General features: G+C 42.5%; 1 protein-coding gene across 12 annotated transcripts in view; it reads left to right on the top strand.

Moving 5' to 3' along the window:
* Dlgap1 (DLG associated protein 1) overlaps positions 1-13,785 on the top strand; it is a 705,387-nt gene that overhangs the window by 660,780 nt on the left and 30,822 nt on the right. For all 12 annotated transcript variants that reach the window (XM_032901733.1, XM_032901736.1, XM_032901735.1 and 9 more), the window contains one exon: positions 11,827-12,248. In XM_032901733.1, coding sequence (XP_032757624.1) covers positions 11,827-12,248 — 422 coding nt within the window. The remainder of the gene's footprint in view (positions 1-11,826; positions 12,249-13,785) is intronic.

Below are 13,785 nucleotides of genomic sequence, written 5' to 3' on the forward strand. Positions count from 1 at the left end.
CCTGGGTGCGGGCTCTCCTACAACTGCTCAGGTGCTCTCTATGCCTTTTGACTGCTCCCAGGAATCCCTATGAAGTCTTCTAGGCTTTCAAGCTGATAATTAACAACTCTAGGAAAGTAATCCTTTCTGTTGACTAAGGTGAGAAAGCCTGAAGCTCTCAGGGGGCTCCCCCTTCCCTAAGTAACCATTGTATTAGCTCAGTGACTCCAAACTGCCTTTGTTACATGAGCCCACTGGTAATTCTGACCCCAACAGTGGACACAAAAAGGGAGGTGATTACCGTCTACATGATAAAAGGGCTATGCAGATTCACTCAGAGGCAATGATAAGGTGACATGGTAACAATGTATAACTGGTACGCTTCAGAGTAATTGGAAAAACAAAAGTCACCTGTGTCTGTGTGTGCCTGTATCTCTTTCTCTTTACCTTGTTTTAAATAAAGATTGTGTACTATTGAATAATTCAATTACTGCTAAGAAAAGTAGGGGCTGGAGAGATGGCTCAATGGGAAAGAACACTGGTTGTTCTGGCACTTGGCCTGGGTTTGATTCCCAGCACCCATAAGGCAGTTCACAACTGCTGTCCCAGGGGATCTGACACCCTCTTCTGGTCTCTGAGGACATCAGGCACACACGCAGTACACATACATGCAGCCAAGTCAGCCATACACGTAGTATAATAAAGTGTTAAAAAAAAAAAAAAAGGACATTACCACATTAAGTTTTCTCTTTGTTATTAAATACTCATGCCAGATAGCTTAGCACTTGGCTGCTAAGCCCGAAGACCTGAGTTCAATCCTTGGGACCTATATGGTATAAAAAGAGAACAGAGGTTCATAAATTGTCCTTTGACGCCCACACCCGTGCTGAATGGACCACATGCACACCACCACACATACACATACAAAGCAAGTAAATATTTTAAAAATTTAAAACACCTTGCTAGCTTTAATGATTTCAGCACTCTAGAGACGTAGGCTAGAGGATCTCTGTGAGTCTGAGACCAGTCTATGTAGTGAGTTCAGGGACAGTCAGGAGTTAAAAGACTGTAACTCAAAAAAAAAAAAAAGAAAAAAATTTTCTTTGTTCAGTTGAGGAAACATTATTATTGTTATTGACTTTGTTTTTTCTTCTTCATCATCATCTTGGTGGATGTGCAGAGTGGTATATCTCCTTAGAACTTTGGTTTAAATTTCTCTAATCAATATTGAGTTATTTTTTCATATGTCTATTGGGCAATTTCTTTGGAAAGTGTTTATTCAAGTCATTTGCCTTTTTATATAAATTGGACTTTCATTCTTTGGTTATTCAATATTTAAGAATTCTTTGTATATTCTACACACCAGATCTTTATCAGATTTAAAATATATTTCTCTGTATTTTCCTACAGTCTATAAGCTGGCTTCCCATTCTCTGTGTAGGGATTTTTGAGGCAACAGAGTTTTTAATTTTGAAAAAATCCAGCTCATCCCTTTGTTACTTATATTTTTAGTATCCCACTTAAGAAATCATTACCAAAGAGCTAGAGAAATGGCTTAGAGGTTAAGAGCACTGGCTGCTCTTCCAGAGAGCAATTTACAACCATTTATCATGGAAGTCCCAGGGAATCTAACATCTTTTTCTGGCTTCCCTGTGCTCCAGGTATAAATGTCATGGAGACAGAACATACATACAGATAAAAATAAATTAAATACTTTTTTTTTTTTTTTGAGACAGGCTTCTTGGTGTAGCCTTGGCTATCCTGTAACTCACTCTGTAGACCAGGCTGGCCACAAACTCACAGAGATCCACCTGCTTCTACCTCCAAGTGCTGAGGTTAAAGTCATGTGGCATCACTGCCTGGCTAATTGGTTATTTAACAAAGAAATCATTACCAAACCCAAGATCAATATTTGGCTGCATATATCTATCATAGTCTCAATTTAGCCTTTGATTCATTTTGAGCTAATTTTTTTTTATGTGAGTTAAGGTAAAAATGCAAAATTATTCCTTTTCATGAGGCTATCCAGTTAGCTGACATTCACTGATTAATTAATAATTAATTAACTTATTGGAGGTGAGCAGAGAGTAACCTCATTGGTAAAGAGCATTTGCCATTCTTGCAGAGGACCCCAGCACCCAGATGGTAGCTTTATCTGTGACTCCAGATCCAGGAGACCTGACATCCTCTTCCAAGCATGGTGCACATACATGTATGCAAGTACTCATGTATACCATAAAATAAAAGTGAATATTTTTAAAATAAAAGTGAATATTTTTAAGTAAAATAAATAAATTTGTTTGTTTGAGGTGGGGGGACAGGGTCTCAATAAGTAGCCCTGAAACTCACCCTGTAGAACAGGGTGGCCTTGAATTCACAGAAATCCACCCAGTTCTGTCTCCTGATTGCTGGGATTAAAGGCATATACCACCACACCGTTTGATTTCTCTTTTATGTTAGCTTGACCTTGTATTCCAGTTTTATCATCTTGGGTTTGATTGGCATTTTTCTATGTGTACTTTCTATCTTAATTTTTTTTTTTTGGTTCTTTTTTTTTTTTCGGAACTGGGGACCGAACCCCGGGACTTGTGCTTCCTAGGCAAGCGCTCTACCACTGAACTAAATCCCCAACCCCCTCTATCTTAATTCTTGAGGAGGGATATTGCTCTGAGTTGTTTGCCTTTTGAAAGGTGTCCTTGGTCTCCGAATAATACTGTCACTGAGTTAGGAAATAGCTTTTCTGTTTCCACTTTCTGTAAGATTCTGTGTAAAACTTATATGTTTCATTACATTTTATTGAAGTCGAGTGTTATATTAAGTATTTAATCTCAGTGAGGGGCTTCTACCTTGGATAAAAGACAAGACTTTTATATTTATAATAAGCCTTAACAGCACTAGTGCTGGGCAGGTATCAACCCTCCAAGCTATTATGTCTACTGCCAACAACCCCAAGCTATGACTTGCCATGTTCTGCCTGGGCCACTCTTAACTTCTATTGGCCAGTCCTCATGGTCTTGTCTTCATGATTCACCTACCCAATGGCGTCTTCTCCTCTCCTCATGTCCCATCGTGGTCCTCCTCAGACCCCAAGTCCAGGACCTGAAACCTCACCTACCTCTCTTCTGCCCAGCTATAGGCTGTCCTTATCCAGTCAATAGTTTTACAGTAAGGAGCAAGGTTACATGGTATCACTTGGTGTGTGTGAGGATTTCCACTTCCCTGGGGCCAGTATTTACCATCAAAATACATAGAAATAGACCAAACCTTAACAGTCAAGAGTATGTATTTTATGTGTTTGTTTTATTACCATTATTTTGAGATACAGTCTCATTATGTAATGGTGGCTGTCCTGCTTTATATTTATAGATCATGCTAATCTTTTTTTTTTTTTTTTTTTTTTCCTTTTTCTTTTTTTTTTCGGAGCTGGGAACCAAACCCAGGGCCTTGCGCTTGCTAGGCAAGCGCTCTACCACTGAGCTAAATCCCCAACCCCCTGATCATACTAATCTTAAAGCAATCCTTTTGCCTCAATCAATTAATATTGGAATTTCAGATGGGCACTGCCATGCTTCCTCCCTCCTCCCTCCCTCCCTCCCTCCCTCCCCTCTCCTCCCTCCCTCCCTCCGTGTGTGTGTGTGTGTGTGTGTGTGTGTGTATCCTCTGACACATGAGTAACATGAGTAAAGCCTGTGACTTTAAAAATAAATCAGGTTACACACTTCCAACATTTTCCCAATGTCCTTAGAAAAAGCACAGAAAAGAGGGGTGAGATCAAAGCAAAACTCAAGAGGACAGACACTAAATACTGCAATTCCAGGTCTGAAGCATGCTGATGTGATAGGAGCCCCAGAAGGCCTGAGCAACCCCACCTCTGTGAACTGTTCATTCACAGACCACATGGCCTCTCTCTGTGACCATTGCTTTATTGGGCTTAGAGTGACTGGGTGGTGAAATAACTCCTTAATAAATCATGTCTGTGGCAGCCCTATGCAAACAGGGTATAATAGAGGCACCCTCTTCTCAAGGGAAAAACTTAACAAATGACTATGTTTTTTTTCTACTCTTGAATCTGCCATGGGTGAGGTCTGGTCAGTTCCTTGGTCATGTCCCCCAAGACTTCTTGCTGTCCCAATGCAAAAACGTCTGGCTTCTTTTTAATGACCCTAGAAGCTTCAGAAACTATAGACTTTTACTTTTGTTGGACAGGATCTTACTCTAGTCCTAAACTTGTGAATAATGAGAGACCTTGAACTTGTGAAAGTCATCCTACCTCCTAAGTACTGGGATCACAGCATGAGTCACAGGTCTCTAGAGCCTCCCTAAAGTCTTAGGACAAGGACAAGATGTAGGCAAGTTCTTTGAATCCCCTTCTAGTCTGTTTCCCAATGGAATATTCATTCTCATCTGAAACATCACAGCATAGACTTCATGTTTCTGTCAACACTAAGGTCTTCTGAATTTTTACCAGAATCGCCAGTTTGACTCTTCTTGTAATCTCTAGGCTACAAGTTCCTTTCAAGTTCCTCCTTCAAACTAGTTAGTTTTAAAGGCTTAAGAACTACGCAGTCAGCTCTTAGTCACACATAGCAGTAACCCCACTTCTGGAACCAACTTTCTGTATGACTTAAGTCTGCTGGCTTTGCTCAAAATATCTTATAGATGGACTTCAAGTAACAAAGATTTTTGTCTTATGGTTTCAGGAGAATCAGTTCATGGCTGCTTGGTCCCATGTGCTTGGGCAGAGCATCACTGTACTGGAAACATGTGATAAAGTTCTTCAACTCGGGCAGACAAGAATCAGAGGAATAGGGGTTGGGGATTTAGCTCAGTGGTAAAGCACTTGCCTAGCAAGCGCAAGGCCCTGGGTTCGGTCCTCAGCTCTGAAAAAAACAAAAAAAACAAAAAAAACAAAAAAAACAAAAAACAAAAAAAAGAATCAGAGGAATAAGGAAATAGCAATTACCTTCAGTGATTCCCAGTGACCAAGCTCCCCTAACCAACTTCCTAGAGTTTTTAGCACTGCCCAAGTAATTCCTCCAGCCAGAGGTCATACATCTAGCACATGTACTTTTCAGACCGTGAACCATGTTTCATAGTGAATGCTTTGTGAGTTTAGAAATGTGAGCACTGCACTCACTTGAAGGGAAAGCCCGAATCTTTTCCTATATGTTGGTGGAAAAAGAATTGGTAGAGAGACCCTTTGATTTGTCAAAAGAAAATTCTCTGCTCTGCTTCACTTCCCGATTATGGAGCTGCTGCTCCTTCTCCCACTGTACCTTTCCCATTGTGCTTGATACTTAGACATCAAGAGTCTGCTGACTATAACCAACAACAAAAAAAAGATATCTTGGCATTAACATGTGCTTTTAGAAATGGATATGGTAGCTGTAATCTCACACAGTGGGATTATGAGTTTAAGGCCAGCTTGGACTATACCATTAGATCCTCCATTAACAAATAAAATCTGCTTGCCAGCGATCTGCAAAGTGAAGGACAACACTTTAAACAGCTATAACAAGATCTGCATCTCCTCTCCAAAAATAAAACCTTCAGGGAACAGAATTCTTATGTCTTTGGTATTCCATCCAAATTGCCTCCATTTCTATCAGAATCTCCAGAGGTAACCCAGTTCTGAACGTCAAAGACTTTTCTCCCTCCATGTATCAGAGCTCACAGGCTCAGAGGTGGATGTCGTAGCACATACCTACAATCCTAGCATTTGGGAGGAGGAGATGGGTGCAACCAGGAGTTCAGGATCATCCTGGGCTGCATAGCAAATTCGAGGCCTGCCTGGGACACACATGACCCTGTATGTTTGCTTAGTGGGCAGGTGTACATGTGGCTGTCAGAGGAAAATGTACAGCAATCAGTTGGTTCTCTCCATTGTATGGGTCCCAGGGATTCAAGTTAGGTCATCAGGTAAGCCACCTCGCCAGCCCCAAGACCCTATTTTTTAGAACAAAAGAAAGAGAGCTCACAGCAGGCTCATAACTGGGCTGAACAAGCTCTAGAGAAGCCGCACTGTTCTCTTTAACCGCAATGACAGCCACTATAAAGGATCCCTCCTTTGATCACGGGTGACTTCATATTTACACAGGTGTAAATATCTGAACTTTTAGTGATCTCAACTAAATGGGATATTAAAACAAAAGGAGAGAGGAAGAGGAGAAAGGGAGGGAGGGAGGGAGGGAGGAGAGAGAGAGAGAGAGAGAGAGAGAGAGAGAGAGAGAGAGAGAGAGGGAGAGGGGAGGCAGGCCTGAGAAACAGCCACTTTAAGTCTAAGGCTACATCCCTGCCATACCCTCTTAGAAATTCTGGGTTCAACACACGCCTTACCATCTCCAGTGTCCAGTACCCACTCTTCTCAAGCTCTTTCCTTTGCCTAACAATGATGTAACCTAATCAGATAGTTCCTAACAGGAGCACCTGAGTTTTAAAGGCGTGACCTCTAGGGGGTTCAAATTTCAAAAGCCTGAAATTCAGCCTAAATCCATGCTGGCCTCAAATGTATGGCCCTTAGTTCTACAGGAACACTCATGACCCACCCCCTCTCTTTTTCTTTTACTCCTCTCCCCCTGCCTCTCTTCCTTTCTTCTCTTCCTTCTATTTTCCCTCTGTCTCTATTTCTTCAACTTTGCATTGTATATATTTCATTTTAAAGATCATTTAGTTAACAGAAAGAGACTATGACTTTCACTTAACCAATGCTGTGTTAAAATGTGTCAGTGAGATTGAAGAAGTTAAGACATAGGTTTTCTAGAGGACCTAGGTTGGTTTCCCAGACCCACTTTCCACTTGGAAGCTCTGACTAGAAAGATTACATTTTTTTAGGTGAGTCTTGACCTCAATCTCCTGCCCCTTTCTATTGTATTTTACTTTGTATAATGAGTTATGTTTGGTTTTTATTGGAAATGGTGCCAGCTCACAAATCACCAAGACAGCTGTGGCACAGGGGAAACAGATTTTTCGGATCCCACAGGAACCTTGACAGGAGCTTGGCGGGAAAAACTGAAGTTCGGCGGGAAAAACTGAAGGTCCCTAAAGAAGAAAGGACGGCCTAAGATTCACATTCCCAACTTAGCGGTCAGACTTAGTTCTGAAAGACAACTGCTATGGAAACAGAAGGATAAAGAGGGTGACCAGAAGCTGGGGGCTGTGCCATGGAATGAATGAATTAGCCTCCCTAAAATGTCCACTTGGCACTAGTTGAATGCCAGGCAGGTCCAGACAGTAAACAAATGTCAGCATGGGAGTATAGCTCTGTAGGTGAGCACTTGCCTAGCACATGCATAGCCCTGAATAAAAACTCTAGCCTTCACACACACGCGCACACACACACACACACACACACACACACACACACACACGCATGCACACACACACACACATACGCACGCACCCACGCACTCACACTGAAGATGGCAATGCTTAGTCGTTACTCAGTTTTGTTTTTCCTACAAGAACCTGTAAGATCATTTGTAACCTGTTCCGTATAGAAACATTGTGGCAACAGTGTAGAAAGTCCTTTCATCAGAAACACCCACTTGTTTCACAGGCACAAGGGCCCCAGCCCTGACTGCTAGTCAGCGGCTTGTCACTCAGTCTTCAGAACACACAGGGCATTGTCCTCCGCACCGGTTGATCCAGTCTCTCATCACTGGCTTTCTGCATCCTAGGCCTGCATACTGGCTGGCCTTGTCCACAAGTGTAATCATTACACACTGTGCCTGCAGGGCATTCAGGAAGAGCATCAAGACTGGGAAGTGTGGGTTTGTGAGCAGAGCAATGAGATCAGGCTCGGCTTTTACGGTTAGCCCTTCACAGAGTTTCATCTTAGTGACCCTTTCCTGTGTCCCTATCAGCAATTTAAAACAATCACAACTTGATCACGCCCTCCACCCACAAGGGACTCCGCACTTGAAAGAGGCAGAGCAGTTTTGTGGTGCAGAACACCCTTTGAAAGCTCTGAGTTTAAGAAAGCCTTTGCTTATGCGACTTAAGGGTAGGAGGTACAGCTCGTGCGGCGGTGCTGCAGTTCAAAGGCACCGCCTTTAATCCCAAACCATTTTCATTTTGCTTAACTTTTATTTCTTTATGGATGGCTAAACTGCAAACTTCTATTAATCTACTGCCAAGTAATTTTTCTTAAGAAGGTGGATACATTACCGGATCCACAGCCGGGAGACAGCTCTCAGGAATGCTGGTAGGACAGTTTTGTGTGGCTGAAACAGGGGAAAGTAGGCCACTGTTTTCTCTATGGAGCAGATTCCTTCCCTGGCCAGTGAGCTCTGCTGGAACACAAGCGGACTAGTATATTTGGAAATTCAATCCCCTGGCAATCAGAGATCTTTGGGGAGAGAAGACTAAATATTTCTGCAGTTGCGATTTCTGTGTTAGTAGAACAGCCAAAATGTCAGCCGTGGTGATGAACACTGTCCAAATCACACACAGGCAGCTGGAGAGAAAGCTCAATGTCAGGAAGTGACATTTAGCATTTAGGGACAAAGTTGAAGTAATAGAGAAACAGACAAGAAGGGAGTAGGACATTTTTACCAGAATTGTCCTGACTTTCTTGTTAAACCAAAAAGACTTCTGAACATGACTTTCAGACTTGCATACCACATTATGCATAACTCACCTCTCTACCATACACACACACACACACACACACACACACACACACACACACACACACACACACACACACACTTTGGCTCTTTGAAGTATTAACAACTTACATAAGTAACCAGAGCTGATCATGCCAACAGCTTTTGATTTCTTTTCTTTTTCTTTTGTGTGTGTGTGTGTGTGTGTGTGTGTGAGAGAGAGAGAGAGAGAGAGAGAGAGAATTCTTTTGATTACTTGATTTAACTCGTTCACATTAAATCCAAGAGTCACCGCTCAAACTACACAAATGATCTCAGTCAGACAGGATGGTGTATTGAACACACACATACATAAATACTAATAGATTAGGACCATAGCTCAGAATTGGGGGCCTGAGCCAATGCATTGAATAAACATCTTTCTCTGCCAGCTTATAAAGGAAAAAAAAAATCACAAAGCCCACAGTGAGTTCATACACAGGTGCAGGAAGTGCTGTCCAGTGGTCAGCTCAGACTCAAGCCTTTTAGATGTAATAGTTCATACTGACCTTTAATTTGATGGGTCCTACATAGTTAAAGCTTCGTGGAATTTAAGATTAACAAACCTCATACAGAATATAATAGGACATGTGATCAGCATGACCTTGTTCTGAGTAAGTTATTTTTCTGTGTCAATGATTGACAGGCATACTAGAGGGACAGACCTCAACAATGTGACTGCTTCCCCATGTTCTTCATACCTGTCTATGTTTTGATGAACTGCATAATTAGTTTTAATTGGCTCCCACGGGATAATCCAGGAGAAAGAATTAAGTGGATGTCTGAATATTTAATGTTTAATATTTAATATTAAGCGAATATTTAATGTTGCACAGATTTTGCTTAATGCACAATCCTTTAAAGTTGGCACTGTTGAATAGCAAAGATTAACTGGAAATCAACTGGCAGACCAACTCTCAACGCGCCACGGTGATGAGCTACCTAAGGAAGCTACCATGCCGTGCGTATTAGAGTGGCTTCAGTAAAACAAAGCAAAAACACCCTAAGGTGCTGGAGACATGGCTCACTGGTTAAGAACATCAGCTACATTACAGAGGACTCAGGCTTGAATCCCAGCATCCACATGGTGGCTCACAATCATCTGTAACTCCAGTTCTAGGGGATCCGACACCCTCTCCTGGCCTCTGAGGACACCAGGCATGCACATAGTACACATATGTATGTACATACATAATACATACAAGCAAAACACTCAAACATATAAAATAAATTCTTTTTAAAAAGATACATTTTTAAAAGATGTATTTATTTTATGTATATGAGGATACTGTCACTCTTTTCAAACACACTAGAAGAGGGCACTGCATCCCACTACGAATGGTTGTGAGCCATCATGTGGTTGCTGGGAATTGAACTCAGGACCTCTGGAAGAGCAGACAGTGCTCTTAACCACTGAGCCATTTTTCCAGCCCAATTAAGTAATTCTTTTTTAAAAAAACGTTTGCTGCTTAAGCTTGAGGATTTGAGTTCAAATCCCCAATATCTACATGCCTGCCTTGTAACCCCTGCATTTCAGAGGACAGAAACAAGGGCCTCAACTGATCTTTTTAGCCACCAGCTGAGCTCCAGGTTCAGTGGAAGACCCTGTCTCAAGAGAATAAAGTAGAGAGTGATGGATGAGGGTACCCAATGTCCTCCTCTGGAACAGCACTTCTTATCTTCCTAACGCTGCAGGCCTTTAATACAGTTCCTTGCACTGTGGTGACCCCCAACCACAAAATTATTTTTGTTGCTGTTTCATTACTGTAATTTTGCCACTGTTATGAATCATATTATAAATATCTGACATGCAGGATAACTGATATGAGACCCCTGTAAAAGGGTCATTTGGCCCCCAAAGGGTCAAACATACAGGTTGAGAACTACTGCTCTAGACTCTTGGGTACATGCAAAGTTGTGTGCTCTTAAACATCACACATGCACACACACGTGTGCGCACACACATACACACACACGCACACACACGAGAACAAGAGGTATTGATGGAGTATAGTGAAATTGGTATTATAACCCATCACAACCCTCTCACAGTCCACCTCCTCACCTTTGTTATAGGCTCAAGCAAGAGACTCACAGTGCTATTGGGTCAAAAACCATTGATCCCAGACTGTATGGTGGTATGTGCCCTTGATCCCAACACTCAGCAGGCAGAAGCAAGCAGATCTCTGTGAGGTAGAGCCAGCCTGGTTACAAAGAGAGTTTCGGGACAGATAGGGACAGATAGGGCTGCACAGAGAAACCCTGTTTCAAAAAAAACAAACAAACAAATAAGCAAACAAAACCCAGAGGAGGAGGAGGACGACGACGACGACGACGATGATAAATAAAATTGTTCTCATTAATATATTCATATAAAAATGCCCAAGCAGGCAGATCTCTGAGTTTGAGATTAGCCTGGTCTATGGAGCTAGCTCCAGGATAGCCAAAGCTACAGAAAGGAAGGAAGAAAGGAAGGAAGGAAGGAAGGAAGGAAGGAAGGAAGGAAGGAAGGAAGGAAGAAAGGGAGGAGGGAGGGAGGGAGGAGGAAGGGAGGAAGGAAGGAAGGAAGGAAGGAAGGAAGGAAGGAAGGAAGGAAAGAGTGAGAAAAATGTCTAATCTGAACTTGTTAATAAGCTGTATTTTAAGAGTAATTGTGGAAAAGCAGACCAAAGGCAAATGGGAAGACTGTCTAGAACTCTAGAACTCTTAAGTTGATCTTTATCCCAAAGCAAACAGTTTTAATTTTAAGGGAAACCTAACAAGTATTTAGCAAACTTCTTCCCCTAAGAGGGCATCCCTGGGAAATGCAAGAATTACAATCGTCCTGGTCAAACCTAGGCTGCTTTTAGCTCCCTATGTGCAAAAACCAAAAGCAATGAAACCCTTTGCTTCTCTAGTAGCTGTTTTGAAAGCCGCCCCTGATCTGGGGAAGAAATCATACACTGGACATCACAGTGACTTCTGTAGTTCTAGGTTTTGTTCCTCTCACACCCTACATATGTTTTATTATTTCATATTTAACAAAGATTTCGATCCATGGCAAAACACCATATTCACTTCAGCGATCACCCCAACTGTTTCTCCAGACACCCAGATGGGAAAGATGGGGCAAAACCATGTCACATCCACCAACAGAAACAGGGTGTAGTTAGGCTTCAAAAAAATACCCTGAAACTAAATCTCACTTTCCTTCTCCTCTAAGCTTCCGCAGGTTCACTCGGTCCAACAGTGTAACGACTGCAGTACAGGCTGACCTGGACTTCCATGATAATCTGGAAAATTCTCTGGAGTCTATAGAGGACAATTCGTGTCCCGGCCCAATGGCCAGACAGTTCTCGCGAGATGCCAGCACCTCTACCGTCAGTATCCAGGGTTCAGGAAACCACTACCATGCCTGTGCAGCCGACGATGACTTTGACACGGATTTTGACCCCTCTATCCTGCCTCCTCCGGACCCCTGGATTGACTCTATCACAGAAGACCCTCTGGAGGCCGTTCAAAGGTCCGTGTGCCACCGGGACGGCCACTGGTTCCTGAAGCTTCTCCAGGCAGAGCGAGACCGCATGGAAGGGTGGTGCAAGCAAATGGAGAGAGAAGAGAGGGAAAACAACCTCCCAGAAGACAGTAAGTAATGCCTCTACTCGTGTCTGTGACTGTGCTGTGTGTGGGCCCTGCTGGTTTGGGCTTGTGCGTTTTCCCGTTTTTGTTCCCGGCCCAACTTGCGGGACCTTGTTTCGCCCTCCAAACCTGAACTTGTGGAAGAGCTGGGCAGTTCCTGCTGAAAGACCCAAAGCGTCTAGACTGCACAATAAAAAGGAGAGAGGCACTGAGCAGAAGTCATATCCTGTAGCTCTAATCTAAGATCTATAGCTTCCTCTCCTTCTCTGAAACACACACAATACCAGTGTGGCAGTGGTCTCATTGTCTCCTGGATCCTCGGTTCCCCCAAGATTAAAAATAAATCTGTTTTTAAGGTCTATCTTAGTCATGGTTACTATTGCTGTGATGAAATACTGTGACCAAAAGCAAGCTGGGGAGAAAAGGGTTTATTTGGTAGCACTGTTCATCACTAAAGGACGTCAGGACAAGAACTCAAACAGGGCAGGAATCTGGAGGCAGGAGCTGATGCAGAGGCCATGGAGGGGTACTGTTAACTGGCTTGCTCCCCATGGCTTGTTCAGCCTGCCTTCTTATAAAACCTAGGACCACCAACCCAGGGATGGCACCACCCACAATGGGTGGGGCCCTCCCCATCAATCATGAATTAAGAAAATATAGGCTGGCTTTCCTACAGCTTCATCTTATAGAGGCATTTTATTAATTGAGGTTCTCTCCTTTCAGAGGACCTTAACTTGTATCATTTTAACATAAAACTATCCAGTACAAGGTTCAGGGATGTCTTAGTTTCTTTTCTGTTACTGTGATAAAAATAACCTGATAAAAACCACTTAAGAAAAAAAGGGTTTATTTCAGCTCACAAACCACGATTTCAGGGGAAAGTCACCCAGCAGGCATAGGAAACAGCGGGCCTCATTATGTCCCACCCATCCAAAGAAAAGAACAATGAATATATATACATATTAGTGTTCAGCTTGCTCCCAGCCTAGGGAGTATTGCCACCCACAGTGGACACAGAGGTCTTTCCACCTCAAGATACATAATTAAGATAACCTCCCAAATATAGGTTCATCTTCCAGTTGATTCTAGATTCTGTCAGATTGAAAATTAACACTAATACCGATCGTGTGTGTGTGTGTGTGTGTGTGTGTGTGTGTGTGTGTGTGTACATATACATATGTGTGTGTCCATACTGGGCAATTATAATCTTTACAGTTTTCTTAGTCTTAGTAACATACAATATTAAAATAACAATAATGTATAGGCCAGTAGAATCACTGATCATTGCATTTTTCAGCCTGTTTTGTTTTGAGACAGGGTCTTATATATTGAAGGCTATTCTGGAGCTCAGTACCAAAGATGACTTTGAACTTCTTCCTATTTCTGAGATTATAGGTGTGTGTCAGCCTATCAAGCTATGGTAGTATAGGCATGCATCACCAGGCATGGCCAGCTGACCACTTTTTTTTTTTTTTCCTTTTTGAGACAGCGTCTCACTGTATGGCCTTGCGTGGCCTGGAATTTGTTATGTAGACCAGGCTGT

The sequence above is a fragment of the Rattus rattus genome, chromosome 4 (genome assembly GCF_011064425.1).
Source record: "Rattus rattus isolate New Zealand chromosome 4, Rrattus_CSIRO_v1, whole genome shotgun sequence".
Classification (NCBI taxonomy): Eukaryota; Metazoa; Chordata; class Mammalia; order Rodentia; family Muridae; genus Rattus; species Rattus rattus.